This window comes from Acipenser ruthenus, chromosome 6 (assembly GCF_902713425.1).
Source record: "Acipenser ruthenus chromosome 6, fAciRut3.2 maternal haplotype, whole genome shotgun sequence".
Lineage (NCBI taxonomy): Eukaryota > Metazoa > Chordata > Actinopteri > Acipenseriformes > Acipenseridae > Acipenser > Acipenser ruthenus.
Window position 1 is genome coordinate 72,193,898 of NC_081194.1, and position 20,049 is coordinate 72,213,946.

The 20,049-nt window shown below is 38.3% G+C and overlaps 1 protein-coding gene across 1 annotated transcript in view; it reads left to right on the plus strand.

Moving 5' to 3' along the window:
• Positions 1–9,677: 9,677 nt before the first annotated feature.
• Positions 9,678–20,049, plus strand: part of LOC117411614 (adhesion G-protein coupled receptor F1-like) — a 48,996-nt gene continuing 38,624 nt past the window's right edge. Inside the window, exons 1-5 of the mRNA XM_034921577.2 lie at positions 9,678–9,707; positions 11,978–11,999; positions 12,921–13,058; positions 16,621–16,779; positions 17,281–17,384. Of these exons, the coding sequence (XP_034777468.2) occupies positions 12,929–13,058; positions 16,621–16,779; positions 17,281–17,384 (393 nt within the window). The 5' untranslated portion in view covers positions 9,678–9,707; positions 11,978–11,999; positions 12,921–12,928. The remainder of the gene's footprint in view (positions 9,708–11,977; positions 12,000–12,920; positions 13,059–16,620; positions 16,780–17,280; positions 17,385–20,049) is intronic.

The following is a 20,049-nucleotide window of genomic DNA, read 5'->3' on the forward strand; positions in this document are numbered from 1 at the left end:
CCTTCATCTCCTCACTCCTCAACACCTCTCTACTTTCTGGCATCTTTCCCTCTGCCTTCAAAAAAGCCTCTATCACTCCCCTCCTCAAAAAACCTACCCTCGACCAAACCTCCCTACAGAGCTACCGTCCTGTCTCCCTCCTACCCTTCCTCTCCAAAACCCTCGAGCGGACTGTACACCGCCAGCTCTCTGCTTTCCTGTCCAACCACTCTCTGCTTGACCCTCTCCAATCTGGCTTCCGCTCTACTCACTCCACTGAAACCGCCCTCCTGTCTGTCACCAACTCACTTAAGTGTGCCCGAGCTGCCTCTCTCTCCTCTGTCCTAATTCTCCTCGACCTCTCTACTGCCTTTGACACTGTTGATCACTCTATTCTACTATCATCTCTTGCTGACCTGGGGATCTCTGGCACTGCTCTGGCCTGGTTTTCCTCCTACCTCTCCAACCGCACTTACCAGGTAACCTGGCGTGGAGCAACCTCCACACCTCACCCACTCTTAACTGGAGTCCCCCAAGGGTCAGTCTTGGGTCCTCTCCTGTTCTCTCTCTACACCCGCTCCCTGGGCCCCCTCATCGCATCCTATGGTTTCTCATACCATTTCTATGCTGATGATGCTCAGATTTTCCTCTCCTTCCCCACCTCTGACTCCACAATCTCCTCCCGTATCTCTACCTGTCTGTCTGCTATTTCCTCCTGGATGCACTCGCATCACCTCAAACTCAACCTCTCTAAATCTGACCTCCTTTTCTTTCCCTCCTCCTCCCCCTCCTCTGATCTCTCTATCTCTGTTCCTCTGGAATCTACCACACTCTCTCCCTCTTCCTCTGCTAAGAACCTTGGAGTCACCCTGGACCCCTGCCTCTCTTATTCCCAGCACATCGCCACTCTGGCACGCACTTGCCGATTCTTCCTGAGCAACATCCGAAGAATCCGACCCTTCCTCACCAACTATGCTACCCAGCTCCTGGTCCAGGCCCGGGTACTCTCCCGCCTAGACTACTGCAACTCCCTCCTGGCTGGCCTCCCTGCGTCCGCCACCCATCTGCTCCAGCTCATCCAGAACTCTGCTGCCCACCTCGTGTTCTCTCTGCCTCACTTCGCCCACGCTACTCCACTACTCCGCTCACTCCACTGGCTCCTGATCACCGCTCGCATCCAGTTCAAGACTCTTGTACTAGCCTACAGATGCCTTGACCAGACTGCACCCAGCTACCTCCAGACCCTCATCTCTCCCTACACCCCCACTCGACCTCTCCGCTCCGCCTGCACTAGAAGACTGGCTCTACCTCCGCTACGCTCCCCTGCCTCCCGAGCCCGCTCCTTCTCCACCCTTGCTCCGCAGTGGTGGAATGACCTTCCTACAGATGTCAGGACTGCCCAGTCCCTGACCACATTCCAGCGCCTCCTTAAGACTCACCTCTTCAAACAGCACCTGTAGAACTCCTCTGTTGTATCCTGGGACACTATCACCCTTCATTTAAATGTGCTTTATTTTGCTCTTATCTGCCCCCTATTTTACTGCATTTAATCCTGTACTTCAGAATATTGTAATCTGCCAAGTGTTTAACCTGTAGTATTTTGTACTTAATCATATCCTGATGTAACTATCACTATTTAATCATATCCTGATGTAACTATCACTATTATCTGCTGTATTATTGAATTGTGGTTTGTCACACTTGAACAAAAATTATTGTATTTCTTGCTCTTATTGTATTACTTGTATTGTAACACTTGAATGTATTTGTATTTGCTTGCGATTGTAAGTCGCCCTGGATAAGGGTGTCTGCTAATAAATAAATAATAATAATAATAAGAAGAAGCTGCTTGATGAGATTCTGGGATCAATAAGCTACTAACAACCAAACGAGCAAGATGGGCCGAATGTCCTCCTCTCGTTTGTAAACTTTCTTATGTTCTTATGTTCATGGAAATCACCAACATTGGACCAACATCTATTTGGATACAAATTACACATAATTTCTTAACTCTTAACCTGATTTGAGTAGTCGATTGAAAAAAGCTTAAATCAAAAAACTGTTCGAGCGAAGTCGCAGAAGATGGCAACATTTAAGAGAAATGGGTGGATAGATACATATCAATCAATCTTTATTTTATATGGCGCCTTTCATAGTGGACCACCATCACAAAGCGCTTTACAAGATAGTGAGGAACAATGCATAATACATGAAATGCGTAGATAGAAGATAGTTATAGATAGACAGTTAAATAAATATAGATAGATAGATAGTTAGATATATAGTTATAGATAGATAGTTAGATATAGATTGATAGTTATAGATCAAAGGTGCGCAACCAAACTTTTATCATGGGCCACATATCCAGAAAACTAGTTTAACCTAATGTGTATAGCGGGCCGCACATTACTAAAGAATAATCTGAGTTTAACCATTAGCTGCAATATACATAGGCATATACATATAGGCAATTTCCCTTAGAATTACTGTTAATTTTATTTCGTACTGCACGATACACAAGACATGTTTTAGATTCATTCATGGCAGCTTTTTGACTTTGGGTGGAACCTGGCTCTTTTAATGCAGCGGTAGCGTGTTCACTCTGGGTGGAGCCTGGCTCTTTTAATGCAGTGGTAGCGTGTTCACTCTGGGTGGAGCCTGGCTCTTTTAATGCAGCGGTAGCGTGTTCACTCTGGGTGGAGCCTGGCTCTTTTAATGCAGCGGTAGCGTGTTCACTCTGGGTGGAGCCTGGCTCTTTTAATGCAGCGGTAGCGTGTTCACTCTGGGTGGAGCCTGGCTCTTTTAATGCAGCGGTAGCGTGTTCACTCTAGGTGGAGCCTGGCTCTTTTAATGCAGCGGTAGCGTGTTCACTCTGGGTGGAGCCTGGCTCTTTTAATGCAGCGGTAGCGTGTTCACTCTGGGTGGAGCCTGGCTCTTTTAATGCAGCGGTAGCGTGTTCACTCTAGGTGGAGCCTGGCTCTTTTAATGCAGCGGAAGCATGTTCACTCTGGGTGGAGCCTGGCTCTTTTAATGCAACGGTAGCGTGTTAACTCTGGGTGGAGCCTGGCTCTTTTAATGCAGCGGTAACGTGTTCACTCTGGGTGGAGCCTGGCTCTTTTAATGCAGCGGTAGCGTGTTCACTCTGGGTGGAGCCTGGCTCTTTTAATGCAGCGGTAGCGTGTTCACTCTGGGTGGAGCCTGGCTCTTTTAATGCAGCGGTAGCGTGTTCACTCTGGGTGGAGCCTGGCTCTTTTAATGCAGCGGTAGCGTGTTCACTCTGGGTGGAGCCTGGCTCTTTTAATGCAGCGGTAGCGTGTTCACTCTGGGTGGAGCCTGGCTCTTTTAATGCAGCGGAAGCATGTTCACTCTGGGTGGAGCCTGGCTCTTTTAATGCAGCGGTAGCGTGTTCACTCTGGGTGGAGCCTGGCTCTTTTAATGCAGCGGAAGCATGTTCACTCTGGGTGGAGCCTGGCTCTTTTAATGCAGCGGTAGCGTGTTCACTCTGGGTGGAGCCTGGCTCTTTTAATGCAGCGGTAGCGTGTTCACTCTGGGTGGAGCCTGGCTCTTTTAATGCAGCGGTAGTGTGTTCACTCTGGGTGGAGCCTGGCTCTTTTAATGCAGCGGAAGCATGTTCACTCTGGGTGGGGCCTGGCTCTTTTAATGCAGCGGTAGCGTGTTAACTCTGGGTGGAGCCTGGCTCTTTTAATGCAGCGGTAGTGTGTTCACTCTGGGTGGAGCCTGGCTCTTTTAATGCAGCGGAAGCGTGTTCACTCTGGGTGGAGCCTGGCTCTTTTAATGCAGCGGTAGTGTGTTCACTCTGGGTGGAGCCTGGCTCTTTTAATGCAGCGGTAGTGTGTTCACTCTGGGTGGAGCCTGGCTCTTTTAATGCAGCGGAAGCATGTTCACTCTGGGTGGAGCCTGGCTCTTTTAATGCAGCGGAAGCATGTTCACTCTGGGTGGAGCCTGGCTCTTTTAATGAAGCGGTAGCGTGTCCACTCTGGGTGGAGCCTGGCTCTTTTAAAAAGAAAATTATATTCAAGATGATTTAATATTGACTTAATTTACGTTATTATTCATTAAAGTCTTTTTTTTATTACAGATACTAATATCCATGTATTATAAAGAATAATAGCTAGGCTTCAGTGAGTTACAGCAAAATAATTCCATCTCAGCTTTCTGTAACAGTTATAAACTACTCAATCTAACAGTCTTGTAGTTTATGACGTCACATAAACCCTAGATGGAAGCCCATCTAATATTCTCTCTCTCTCTCTCTCTCTCTCTCTCTGTCTATATATATATATATATATATATATATATATATATATATATATATGGGCTCTATGTATCATTGATTTTTCTTTCATGTCTTGACTTTTCGTAGGTTTTTGTGACTTCGTAGACCAACCCACGATGTATTAAAGTCATTTTCTCTCACGTAAATTAGTTTCATCCCTGCTGCGGTAGTTTAGTTACGACTGTTAGTTTCAAACCACTTTCTTATGCGAATGTACGAATCTCATTATAATATCGAATTTTCACGCTTACCCTTGATGTATTATCATTTTTTCCTGATTTACGACTTCGGTTTGGGCTTGTTATTTTACGCATGCCTCTCACTGCCATTGATGTAGCTACCTGTTCGTATGGCATACTTCCTGTTCAAACATTTACAGGCTTTTATTACTTTAAAATAAAACACCTTAAAATATAAAAGACAGCAAATTATATATATATATATATATATATATATATATATATATATATATATATATATATATATATGACTAGTCTATATTAAATAACAATGCCAATAAATAAATATTGTTTTGGTTTCACAATCATTGCAGAGTTCTTTAATTAAACACAAACTTAAATCTTCTTATCAGTAATTAATTATGTAGTGCATAGACAACTGAAATACGCCGAAAAGTATTTACCTGCATAGCCTACTGTATGTACTGTACTTTTTTCCTTTACACATACATTTATGCATACATACATAGATTCAAACAAGTTTTCTGCGATATTCTTAAATTAACATGCTTTTGCAATATTAATTTGTTAAGTGTGTTTAACAGAATTATGTTTTCGCTTAATAAATTATCACTGGAATAGATTGTTACAAATAAGCACTGATATAGTAGCACTGTTCAAGTGGTGTCCATTCTGTGGCGCTTGCCCCGCTCTGTCTCGATGGGCAGGTGCTACACAAACAATAACCAAATTAAAGTAGAAACAAAACAGTGGCCTGCACGTCTCCTATAAAAAAGAGAAACAAACATATGCCTGACCACAAACAAAAGAAACATAATTTAGACGGTTTACTTAAAAAAGACAAAACTACTATACTCACGTTATTATATATTAAAAAACAAGTAAACTGCCTAAAATCAATTAAAACAAAAGAAAACAAAGCATACATTACCTCGGGTGAACCAAAACGATCAGTCTCCTTTCCCGACTGTTCACTTTACTGAATACCAGTAAAACAAAAAGAAAGGATAAAAGCATTTAGAAACAGGGAAGACCTGCATACAAATAAACAAAGTGTGAGAGAAAGAGAGAGAGAGTAAAGAGTAAACCGAAGCAACCACAGCAGTCTTAATTCATTAAATGAAACTGCTGTGTGTTATATAGAGATGTGCAAATTGTTAGGAATGCCAAGACAATAATTACATTATTGACAACAATTAATAAAATGGTCTCACCTGCTCACATTCAGATGTGGAATAGATTTTACTGGACCCCCGCCAGACTACACAGACTAGGCCTAAAGGATTCTCCAAATTGTTGGAAGTGTCAAGCGGAGAAGGGGACACTAGTTCATATTATATGGGCTTGCCCCTGAATTATAAAATTCTGGTTGGAGGTTCACAAAGTCCTGCAGGATGTGGTTAAGATGGACATTCCTTACTGGCCCAGACTTTAAATTCTGGTTGACCCCTCCATATTAGCACACCTTCCTGCCTACAAAGCAGACTGGATCCAGACTGTGCTATTGATTGGGAGAAAACCTTTGGTGGGAGGGTGGAAATCCACTGAAACCCCCCCTCTACATGATTGGCAGTTACATCTGTGTAGTATTGCGGCCTGTGAGCGACTCTCGTATAGACTGGTTAACAAAATGGAGATATTTGATCAAAGGTGGTCTGGATTTCTGGGCCTCCTTGGGCATCCTTAGTGTGCCAACCCATACAGAGTGGCAACCTAATCCACTTAGAAAAACACTTGTGTCTTAACCCACTCTTCCTGGAACCGCAGGAAGAGTGGGTTAAGACACTGGCACGTCTTTTATTAAGTTATTTTAATTGTATTTGTAAGACAATTTAATCGAAGAAAATAAATAAATAAATAAAAAGGAATGGAAAGTGAAATGCCATAGCAACTGATGGAATATTTACTTAATCCGATGGCAAAAGGTGATATCTTTAATGCAAATTTAAACCAGATACATGTGATGGAGAACTTATTTGGTTAGTAGAAGACAATCAAGCTCAAAGTGTAAGCTCACTTTGTTTGTCAGTACATCAGAGCTAGTGTTTTCCATTCAGCCTTCCATTGAGACGCTGGATAAGACCCTGAGAGATCCTTACTGTACAGCCGTTTAGGAGAGTATGGACTATTTACCCTTCTGAAACTGAAGTAATAATTCAGAACACTTGCAGTAACCATTTGCAACCGAGGTAAATGTTTTATTTTATTTTTAACAATAAATAAAAAAGTTTTATTTTAAATGGTATTAACATGTTGTTGCAATGAATATTTTTCCAATTTGGTTATTTCACAGTTGGGCATGTTGACAGTGAATTGTATTGTTTTCATGAAAGTTTTTATTAACAGCTGTGAATATACAGTATGTGACCTTTATGACCTGTAGTTGTCAACCAGAAACATCTGTGTTGGTTGAAGTTTATCATTTCAATTCATTTTTGTCTTTATTGGCAACAATAACCATGAATTGTGGAGTGAAAAAAACATATTTTAAATGTTATTCTTAAGATTGAAAAACAACTATACATGTTTGGTCATTTTTGACAATAACCAAAGAAAACCTGAAAAAAATGACTATGTATGCGTAGAAATAAAGGGCTAAAGTATAAATTGGCTCAGTTCTGGATGCAAAACCAAAAAACAGTACAAGAAACAACATCTGTTTAATTCTTTCTTTAAAAAAAAACAACCAACCAAACAAACAAACAAAAAAACAATAATAATGAAATAATGTTAGTTTTACACACCAATTTCCAACTTTTTGCCAGCCACCAACTCACTAGCAGTTGCTGGATTTTTCAACAAGAAATACCAGCCTGATTCTTACAATAACCTGCTGCAAGCCCTAAAATTGAATTTAAGTCAAATGTTACTATAATTAGTTGATTAATGCATTACAAAAAAGACATACAGAAGGTTATTGTGTTTAGGGTGAAAACTTATACAAGTATCTTTTGGTCACCAATAACCAGTGAATGATGAAAATTGAACAAAATTGTTATGCATATTTGAAATTAGTAAAATCAGATTTCTAAGACATATTGTAACGTTTTGTGATAAAGAATATATTTAACACCAGACTTTTTTTTTGTGTGTGAGCTTAATATTGTTCAGCTCTCTATGCTATTTGAGAGCATTCATTCTCAGGGAGCAACTGTGTTTCCTGGCTATAGTAATGTGTGCTTCACCTGATATATGTTAAAAATGATCAGTCATTGTCAACTGTGACCGCATTAGGGTTTAGGGGAAAAAAATGTCTTATTGCACTGACTAGCAACCTGGTCTCGCTCGGTAAATGTTACTATAGCAATGTCTTCTTTTAGAATATTGCTAAAGCAATGTCTTCTTTAAAATGTTGCTATAGCAATGCCTTCTTTAAAATGTTGCTATAGCAATGTCTTCTTTAAAATGTTGATATGGTAATTTTTTATGACTTTCTCTGCAAACAGATGTAGCCAAAACCTTTTAAGCCTTTTTTCAACAATCTCACAGAAAGATAAACTTCATGTTTGTTCAAATTAATTTGCGGTTAAATGAAAAGGGCACTTTTTAAAAGGTTGCTGTAGTAACACTTTGCTCATGAGACCAGGCTGTGCAGATCGACTCTCAACCCCACTCCCTTTCCACATTCAACAATCCCATGAAAAGTGTTGAATTAAGTCAAGGGAAGTAATGTTAAAACTTGACAATGCATTAGTAAGACCTCATCTAGAATACTGTGTTCAGTTCTGGTCACCTCGCTACAAAAAGGATATTGCTGCTCTAGAAAGAGTGCAAAGAAGAGCAACCAGAATTATCCCAGGTTTAAAAGGCATGTCGTATGCAGACAGGCTAAAATAATTGAATCTATTCAGTCTTGAACAAAGAAGACTACACGGTGATCTGATTCAAGCATTCAAAATTCTAAAAGGTATTGACCCAGGGGACTTTTTCGACCTGAAAAAAGAAACAAGGACCAGGGGTCACAAATGAAGATTAGATAAAGGGGCATTCAGAACAGAAAATAGGAGGCACTTTTTTATACAGAGAATTGTGAGGGTCTGGAACCAACTCCCCAGTAATGTTGTTGAAGCTGACACCCTGGGATCCTTCAAGAAGCTGTTTGATGAGATTCTGGGATCAATAAGCTACTAACAACCAAACGAGCAAGATGGGCTGAATGGCCTCCTCTCGTTTGTAAACTTTCTTATGTTCTTATGATTGTCAGTCTTTTTGCAATATGCAGAGACCGTATTCATTCCCACACTACATCTTTTCTGCTTAGATTCCAATACCGTTTTGGGTAATCAGGGACGACTTTAGAGCAAAAGTTAATCAAAGGACAAACTTCTGATGCAGCATCCTCTGTTCTGATGCAGCATCCTCAGTGTGTCATATTCTATCTGAAGTCGGGTATGTTCCTCTTTGCCAACTAATTGCACTGCATTGATCAACTCTAAATCTTGTTGTTTTCCAATTTTCTGTCCGCTTCCAGTGCTAACACGTGTGTGAGTTAACCTGTATCTATAATATGTTAAATAGACAGCCACATTTTACATGGAAAATAATGTATTACTGTATTTACAAATATACCTACTAAACGTAAAAAAAAATATTAAATATGCTTTTTGTTAAATAAAATAAAATGAAAAACCACTGAAAATAAATGGTCTTGAATATTGGTGTATCCAATAAGATATTCACATCTTCACCTTCATAGTGCAGTACGAAAGCTCTTTATCTCACTGAATCCTCTGTATTTGATGCAAGCATTTGGATATGCAGGTATTTTTATTTTATTTATTTGCAGTTACTTTTTACAGTTCGGAATTTGTTTTCGTTTTACACAGAGACCATGGCTTGCTTCACTTGCACACCTTGGGCATCATTAGCTTTTTGTTTATTTTTAATCACTCGTAACCATCGTGGTGATGTGGAGTAATATCCTTGTGATGTTTGTTTTTATCTTTAAAAAGAAAAAATATAAATGAAAGGTGTATTTTCATTGTTAATCCAACTACAGCTAAAAACAAACAAACACTTGATCAGAATGGAGTTGCAACCCTATATATAAAAAAAAAAACGAAATGCTTTCTAAAAACTTTAATTCAGAAGTGTGATTACTGCAGGTGGTTTGAGGAAAGGTGACATAAATATGTTGTGTGTATATATCTTTTTCTTTTTATTTCAGACACAAAATGAAGATCTCTCCTTTGGCTGTGTTGAGCTGCGCACTGTTTGTCCTCACCTTCCAGGTAAGGATCTCTATGTACTTTAAACCTGTATTATACATTTTAAAACGGTACTAGAAAAGAAAAAATGTCATTTTAAACTTGCTTCAAATGGAATTTCTCTTATTTCTCCAGGGCTTTTCAGTCTACTAATGAGTTATCATCATTTTTCTTAACCAACCTTAATGCTACTCATGTTGCTACATTTCTATGAGTTATTGTTATGTAATGAAAAGTTAATGAACCGATTATTTATTTATTTTTATTTATTTATTTGTACTATTATTAATTGTGACATACTACACCGCAAATACATTCTATTGCTAAGTATACTGCATATCATTTAAAACCAACACCGTTTACAATACGTTGATAGTAACGACTGAAGTAACGACTGAAGTAAACGTTTATCTACATTTGGACTTTGATGTGTATATTTTAATTGAGGAATTTTGAAAATACCGAGTATGAAGAATGCACTTTTTTACATGCAGCGCACTGCACAGTACCTTCAAATGAGTTAGGCTAGCTACAGTATTCTTACTGAAATCTTGAAAAAGTGGCATACAGAAGATATCTCATGAAAAACTTGAATGATAGTATTAATGTCATGAGCGGTGTGTGGCAGAAGAATAACAAACTCACCCAAAAGCTTGTGTGTTATCTACATGCCCACATACATACCATTAGTCATGGTTTTTCATTTATCTCTGTTTACCTGGCTTTTAGCTTGTCTATAGAATCCCAAGAATTTGGACTGAACAGTCTTCCTTTTTCCATTCAAATGATGTGACAATGTGTCTGACAACTACTTCTAGAGAGAGATAGGTGTTGTTGGCAAAGGTCATTGTTACATGGTTGAAATGGATTAAGAAGACTGTTCTGATGATTTTTAGGATTCTAGCGTTTTTCTATTGCTGGACTAAATATTAAATATTCAAACTTTGTTTAAATGTAATGTATAATGCAAAGAAAACAAATGTATATTTGTATGTGTAATGCAATAAATAACATCTGAAATAAATAAAATACATTCCACTGTAAATATAAGTTTTCCCCCCCCTAGCAAATTGAACATATCCGTATATAATGTAAAATGCAATACAATGTTGAGCCACACTGACTATTATAGAGTCCACACTCAAAAATCACCAGAATATCATCTTTAAATCTCATTTAGATAGAGTTAAAAAAACACACGCAGACATGTTTAAACCACAAAGGAAGATTTTGTTATACGCAGTCAGTTTGGGTTAGACTGTAAGGTTGTACACTGTGTGTCTTTAAATGAGAATGCACATTTTGAATTGCATAAAAGAATATAGCCGTGTGGCAAAGTGCCCCGCCCCTGTGTGCATTTGTGTGTTCTATGTTGTATATATGCGTGCGTATGTTAATGTTGGTGTATAGATTGGTACACGGGATATAAACAGGTCTGTGTTTCACGTGTGTTTAAAAAGTGTATATTTGTATTTAGGCACGGGATTGCACATCACGCACGTGCATTTAAAATAGAATATGTGAGCACGGGGTTGCACAGAATTAATTCACGTGCTGGGATTCAAGTGAATAATTAATTAGTAATTGAATCCCAGCACAACAGTATAAATAGGCACATTTTTAGTCAGTCAGGGTTAGGTGTTCGGAAGAGGAGAACGGGTGAGAGAGAGAGAGGAGAGTTAAAATCATTAAAAGTAAACGTAAAGTGTTTGTTCTCACCGTGTTTGTTTGTCTCTCCGTGCACCGTTTGTTTAGTGTTAGTCCGTTTTGTCTGTCTTTTTATTTTGGCTACAAGTGCCGTGTCCTGTGTTTTGTGTACCGTTTAAAACCTTTTATTTGTTAATAAACGCTGAGTGCAGCCATTGCACTCAGCTCATCACCACCGTCTGTCTGTGTTTGAATTCCTTCCTGCTTCCGGTCTGACGCCACCCACTCTGGCCGTCTTTGTGACAAGCCGTAATACCTGAACTGCATGAGTTGAGAACACATAGCTTGTAATTCTCCTTCAGCGGTTTCATTTAGATTTCTAAATACTTTGTTCTCCATATATTTTACTTGTTATATAAACAATACTAAACAGAATGATTATTGTACTCGTGGGGATAGCCATAAACAACCCACTTGCCCCCTTCAGGGGCTCGTCAGTTATTCAGCTTTACTCATTCATAGAATATCTACAGTACTCCATGAATGTTCATGGATCATCCTCTGCAAATACATGCAGATAAAAAGAGACAGAAAAAGTGGAATGGGATCAAACTAAATATATTTCAATTGATATCTGTTTACAATAGGTCACCGTTACAGATGAAGCAAGTAAGTATTATTTTGATATTATATTTACCTTCAAGCTTTCTGATTTATATAAATGTCTGTTTTTAGATCTTTTTTGAAAATATATATTTACAGCACATACTCGTTTCCTGTTTGCTGCATTTTTGCTAATTTACATAGTACAAGTGTAGTAGATCATTCATTTTTTTTAGGGTAAATTTTAATGATCTTAAAATTGGCAGATCTTAACACCGTCGCTCATTAAGTCTGTATGGCTGATTTGTTGACCCATGTATTACACTATGCCATAAATTAAAAGTACAATGACATGAAATCAGGTTGATACATTTTAGGGCAGCAATATTAAGATCATTAGAATATACTCCACAACCTTCATTCATCTGCACTCTGCCTTGCCAGGAGACGAATAAATAAGGATTTGATTTCCAGTTGATTTCCAGTTATCCAACATTTTCTGACACACCGCTGCTGTGCTTTACTAATGCTGCAGTATTTTGGATGAAGAAACTTTGCTGCAGTACTGCAGAATGTCCCTAATAATTAGGCAGTATTTTGCATTGTAGTGCAATGAGTAAATGCAAGTGTAGTGCTTTATTAAATGCCATTAATGACAACACAAATCATTTGATGATGCATTCCTTTCTTATTATATTGGAGCAGTTCAGGTCTGTCAACAGGTGGTGATGCTGAGAACTGCTTTGAAATTCTATGCACTGACTGGAGCTAACAATGCATTATGGCAATGGTTCAAATCTAGTGTTAAATGTATATTTTGGGGCTGGAGAGTGAAAAGATGTTGGGTGGTTAATACAGAATGTTGATGTGTAGTGGGTTGTCCATGGTACATTTTAATAGAACCTAAAATCAAACAGGAATAAGAAATACATTTGTATATTTTTTTGTTGGAATGCTATTTTCTATTAACACTGTTGCATTTTCCAGACTTAAAAATGATGCCATATTATGCAGAGCTAGTATTTGATGGAAAAATAACTTCTTTCAACATATCTGCAAATCTCCCTATTACCCTGACTGGTTATGCAAACAATGTCACCATAACCAACATCAGCATCACTACAGGTAGGTTTGATTTATATATATATATATATATACATATTATACAGTGCCGTGAAAAAGTATTTGCCCCCTGTCTGATTTTCTGCATTTTTGCATATTTTTGACACTGAATGTTTTCAGATCTTCAACCAAAACCTAATATTAGATAAAATATACCCTGAGTGAACAAATAACACAAAAATGTGATACATATTTAATTTATTTATTAAAGAAAGTGCAACACCCAATTCCCCTGTGTGTCTCAATAACTGGTTACGCCACCTTTAGCAGCAATAACTGCAACCAAACGCTTCCTGGAGTTATTGATTAATCTCTCACAGTGCCGTGGAGGAATTTTGGCCCACTCCTCCATGCAGAACTGCTTCAACTCAGTGACATTTGTGGGTTTTCGAGCATGAACTGCTCGTTTCAGGTCCTGCCACAACATCTCAGTGGGGTTTAGGTCTGGACTTTGACTAGGCCATTCCAAAACTTTAAATTTCTTGTTCTTCAACCATTGATGTAGACTTGCTTGTGTGTTTCGGATCATTGTCTTGCTGCATGACCCAGCTGCGCTTCAGCTTCAGCTCACGGACGGATGGCCTGACATTCTCCTGTAGAATTCTCAGATACAGAGCAGAATTCATGGTTCCTTCAATGATGGTAAGGCGTCCAGGTCCTGATGCAGCAAAGCATCCCCAAACCATGACACTACCACCACCATGCTTGACAGTTGGTATGCGGCTCTTACTGTGGAATGCAGTGTTTGGTTTTCGCCAGATATAACAGGGCACATGTCGGCCAAAAAGTTCCACTTTTGACTCATCTGTCCATAGAACATTGTTCCAGAACTCTTGAGGATCATCCAGGTGCTTTTTGGCAAATTTGAGATGAGCATTCATGTTCTTCTTAGTGAGCAATGGTTTTCCTTGCTACTCTGCCATGAATCCCATTTTTGCCCAGTGTCTTTCTGATGGTGGAGTCATGAACACTGACTTTAGCCGAGGCGAGAGAGGCCTGCAGATCCCTGGATGTTGTTCTAGGATTCTTTGTGACTTCCTGGACGATTTTACGCCTTGCTCTTGGAGAGATTTTTGCAGGACGGCCACTCCTGGGAAGATTTACTACTGTCCCAAACTTTCTCCATTTGGACAATATGGCTCTGACTGTGGTTCGGTGGAACCCCAGAGCCTTAGAAATGGCTTTGTAACCCTTTCCAGACTGATAGGCATCAACAACTTTTTTCCGGAGGTCTTCAGGAATTTCTTTTGTTCATGGCATGATGTGCCTCTAGAACCTGTGTGCTGACAACTTCACTCTGATGATAAGGGCCAACGTTAGTCAGATTTATATTGGGCAGGGCTGGCCCAAATCAGGCCTGGTTGTTAACCAAAGTACTCAAACAGCCTTTAATTGGGTTGAGTTAACTAGGGGGGCAATAACTTTTTCACACCCGAAGATTGCATGTTTGATTACCTTGCACACCAAACAAATGAAAGAAGCACCAAACTTTGGTGTCATTTTTTTCTCTCAGTCTCCCTCTATATACTACTACAACCCACAAAAAGATCTGAACAAATACAATGTGAAAAATGTGCAAAAATGCAGAAAATCAGACAGGGGGCAAATACTTTTTCACAGCACTGTAGCTTACTATTAATTGTATTTATTGACAAATACTGTAGCTACACTTTTTTTGTAATATTACTGACTAACTGTCCACTTCCATTTTGCTTGCAGACATATGTTGTTATTTCATTGTATTTGAGAAATTACGTGAGGCTGTGACCTTACCTGCTCTCTCGGTTATATCTTCTTATATGCTGTCCCACTAAGCAGGCCAACAGAGCAGAAAGGTCATCATGTCACTTTTCTTAAGAACCAAGGATGTCTTTATTGGTTTCCAAAAATTGGACTCATTTTTTAACCATATGTCGTATTAGGATCCAACTATGTTGCCTTAAATCCCGAGCTACAAGAGACATTTTCTAAAAAAAAAAAAAAAAAAGGCACCTGTAGGTAAAAAGTAAACTTTAGCAGGATAAAAAGTTTAAAGTATTGGCATTTCCTTACCATAGTAAAAATGTGTTTCCTCTGTGCTGCACTTGCTTAAGAATGTATTTAAGTATGTATACTGTATATGTAAGTGTGACAAGGATGACAGAGGTTGAGACTGAAAGTTTTAATAAACAAAAATTCAAAATAAATCGGCACAAGGGCCAAACAAAAAGGTTTCAAAACACAAAATACACAAAACAAAACTTACAAAAATATGTGTTCCAGGCTGGGCATTGCCTTCACTGGTCAAAAACAAACTTACAAAAACAGCACACACAGACAAACACAGTTGCTTCTTCTCCTCTAGAACTCTCTCTCTTGAATGGGAGGCTGAGGCCTCCTTTTATGTCAGGTGGCTGGTGACTAATTGAATAATTAATGGGTTGATTGCTCCCACCTGACACAATCAACCTGGGCAGGGAGGAGAATTTAACTCCTTCCCTGCCAGTATTTCTAAGGGCAGAGCCCTGCTCTGCCACAGTAAGCTATACCAAATTAATTACTTTTAGGATCACTGTTAAAAATGATTTACTTTGCAGTCCTGATATAGTAGGAATGTACTTTGCAGTTAGTGACATTTGTAGACTTTGGAAGTCGTATTCATATTTTGTTGTAAACTCCTCTAGCATGAAAACCAATACATAAAATGAACGTGGTGCTATTGTTGTTGTTTAAGAATGTTCTTGAATGATTTAAACCCAGTTTATAAATAGGCTTTCCATCTGCCAAATGAAATACAGTAAATAAATATGTAATTATATAGTTATTATCTAGCCGCATACATAATACATTATTTCTTACAGCAAAATAGAATTGGTATCATTGACAGTGTTTACATGGATAAGTCATGACAGTTTTCCTCACAATGCTGTTCTGATTTAGGAAAAAAAGTCAGCTGTGCCATTGCAGATTACTCAGTTCATAGTAATTTAGGGGAGGGGATATTTAAATATCCGTGTCTGGCTAGTAATTGGGAAAAGAACGACTCTGAATATCGTGAGGAGAGCTTCATGAGTTGCCATGAAGATTAAAACAAAATAATAAAAGAAAATAATTAACTTGTTGTCGTGTGAATTCCGAATTATCACGCATTACTTGTTTGTGCCTCGTTACCTTTCCAACACACGCACACGGACACGCACACAAAAGTATATAAAATAAAACTTCTACTAAGTACAAGTTTTACTACTTAAAAAATAGAAATGCGTAACATCTAAAAGTTTTATTTAATTAAAGTAGTCCATAAAAGTATGTGGAAAATGTGGGAACGGGGGGAGGGGGGTCACACTACAATACAATAAAAAACGGTATGATCCTTAGGCCTATATGAAGATAAGATTGAGAACAGGGGGATATGTAAAAATACATACAAGGTTCCTAAAATAATCTTGAGTTAAATATGATTTCTTGTAAAACTTATCCAACAAATAGCAACTGTAGAAAAGCTTATGTGATATTTTACCGAGGACATTGTTTGGTGCTTTTTCCTAACAGCACAACATTTACATTCTCTATAACTATTTTATAGATTGCAGTGTCACTGGCCAAGTAGCAGAATGTAGATGCCAACAAAACTATACTTGGAGTGGCCCTGTATGCACATTGTACCCACAATGCTGTTTGAACAAAACATTCTGCAGCATTAGTGTATCAGATGACACACCCATGTGTCAACCTAAGAAAAGGGGTAAGTTATTTTCCATTGGATATAATGTGCCATTGTTTTTTATACTCATATGCACACTACCATCTGTTTGACCCATTTTTTTTTTTAAATTGAGGTAGATATAAGCTTGCCAACATTAAAATGAGTAAAAGCTAGACTTTTCCATTCTTTTTCAAGGGATCTTTTTCTTACACTTATTTGTTAAAATAATTTTCAAGGAGTCATAAAGGGCTGCTTTCAATACTCTGAGTAGTACTAATCTTGATGTGCCAACAAACATTGGGCTGTGAGACCGCGTCCCTCATCATTTGTCCTAGAGACAGACTCTTGACTTCTGTGTATAATTGGACAAAGAAACCTTAGTCTGACATTTCTATTAAATATGAATTCAAATTAAAATGAAAACTGTTCTCATTTTAAAACAGATAACCAAAAGCTTGCAGATATATTATGAAATAATAAATGCAAGAACGCAAGACATACTAACTTAATTTTGTTACATGTGATTTTATAATTTTACAGTAACTGTGAGGGGAACGTTCATTCTACCTGACACGTTCACAGAAGATCTTAATGACATTAACAGTGCTGCCTACACAGCCCTTAAGCAAAAGGTTGGAGACCAGGTATGTATAATACACCTGTATACCACAATACACTTGCTGTTATAGACTACATTTACAACGAGATTTCGGACTCAATTAACATTATTCTGTTTGTCGAAAGGAGTCAAAGTCCAGGAAAAAAACTAAAAAAACATAGCCAGTGTCAAAGGTACATTAATTCTCAGGCATTTCACAACAGACATTCATGAATAATCTCAAAATATGTTTGATCTGTTTATATGTTTACAGTATTTACAAATAAAAATGTCAAATGTTAGTCAAGATACTATATACTCACCTCCAGACTGTTGCTGATAAAAACATTAAAAATGCAAGCATAACTGTGTAGATCAATCTCTAAAGCCTTTATCTGTTGTCTCTATGCTCATACCTTCAAATCATGCTGTTAGAATGTATTTAATACAAAAGCACTTCTAAACATGATTGTAGCGATAGTCTTTATTTAAAAAATGCATTGGTTTAGAGTTAAGAATCGTACATCTCTTACCAGACAAATGTTGTTTTAACTGGAAGTTCATATTACAGTGAAGCAACGATGCTTAATAGTACGTAGTTAAAAAGTAGTGCTTGTATTTGATTGGCAGCACTTTAGCACAGCACACATCTTTTCTGTGCTACGAGGGAATCTTAAGGGAAACATTTAACACATAATTGCATTTAACCATCCTCGTAGACTGTAGGAACAAATCAAGAATTGATAATTCAGAGATTGTCTGGGTTGATTGGTTCTCTTAATAATAATATTTAATTGACCTGTTACAAAGGTCGAGGATTTACTATGAACACACGCTAGACACAATAATGTTTAATCAATAGTAATATTTTATTAAGTACACCCATGTTGTGGCAAAAAAAGAACAAGGTCAAATTGATTTTTTTCTAGGAACAATAGTGCTACAATCATTGTGTGCTGCCTCTAATTATTGTGATAAACACAGCCATTGTAATGCAATGTATAATAGAATATCATTCAAATTAAAGGTACAATGGAAAGGCTTTAAAATATGTATTACTCTCTTGCCCATGTGTCATTGATCTTACTTAGTTTCCAATATGGGTGTGCAGAGAACCCATTGTTCGAACTCGTACTCAAAAACCAATACTTGGATAAATACTAGTACTCAGTAAATTACTGTTAAGCAAGACTTATTATTTATTATCACATTATATGGGATGTCAATGATGGGGCGGTGATTAATGTACACAGTTGAAGTGGAGACCACTTAGACCAGGTTGCAGATCTGCAAGATGTATTTAGTTATTATGATTTATTTACTAGTTATTTTGTGGTTTATTGTGATGGGTGCTGATTGTGTACAGTACACAGTAAAGTATGATACAATCATGGCTGTTTTGACACTTGCAGCAGGCAGGTTTATTTTATTTATTGTTTTGTTCCCTGTTTTTGGTTTTACACTTTTTGCCTGCACTGCTAATTGTTGCTGTGAACGGGACTCTTACCAGCATCTGCTACATGCACCTGTCTCTGCTGCTAATTAAATCTTCCCTGTCGGTGTGAGCGGCAGATGAGATAAGGACAGAGACGAGGATTTTGACTGTTTTTCTGCTGTTTTTGTGGATGTGTGGCTTTAATCATGTGTTTGTCTAAACTGTACAGTAAATCTCCTTTAGGGAGGTGAAATAAGCCTACTGTCCTAACTCCTAGATCTACTCCTAATGTATAGATCTCCCAGACCTTTCGTGCTTCTGTAGCAAAAAAGATTAGGAACAGATTTCTGACTTTTGTTCCAATTCTTTTTCCTCTTGTACTCTTGCGGGGATGGGAACTCTGCCTGCATCTTTGTTACAATCACCCTCACTTAAGGTTGCTTTATTTAATACATGCTCTCTTGCTTCTAAGGCCCCGCTTATTGCAGACTTGATCACTGATAACTCCCTTGATTTGTTAAGTCTTACAGAAACCTCCACCCCATTCAATAGGCTACTCCTGAGGGTTAATCTTTTTTAACAAAAATGCGTATACGAGGTCAGGGTGGGGGTCTGGCACTTATTTACAAATCACATTTGACTCCCTTAGTGATTTCAATCAAGGATTTTTCTTTGTTTGAGCACCTTACTCTTGAATTCCCCTCACGTTTGTCTTTGACTCTTTCTATTATTTATCATCTCCCAAACACAACCTATCTTTTATTTGTGACTTTTCTCATTGTTCTGCTCTATTCTGCACTGGTGCAGGTAAAGTTCTCATTACGGGGGATTTCAATATTCATGTTGATCCTCCCTCTTCCCTATGGCTCAACATTTACTGTTTTGTTCTAGAGTGTATGGGACTCTCCCAGTCTGTTTTCCCCTACCCATACTCACGGCATACCTTAGATCCTTTGATTTCTCTGGGCTTTGAATTATTCGATCTCTGTATTACAGATTCTGTGCTACTTTCTCCGATCACTTTTTGCTTACTGTTGATCTGAATCTCCCCTCTCCTTCTCCACCCCAGGATAAAAAGTATATTTTCCACTGCCCTAAAAGCAAGCTCATTTCATCTGTCTGAGTTCAGGTTCTTTTTGACTTTCCTAGTGATCATACTGCTTCCACCAATGTCAATGATGCAGTTGCTCTTTATAACTCTAACTTGATCAATGTTATTGATACAGTTGTTCCTGTTAGAACTCGATTAATTCAACAGGAATAATCTTCCCTGTTG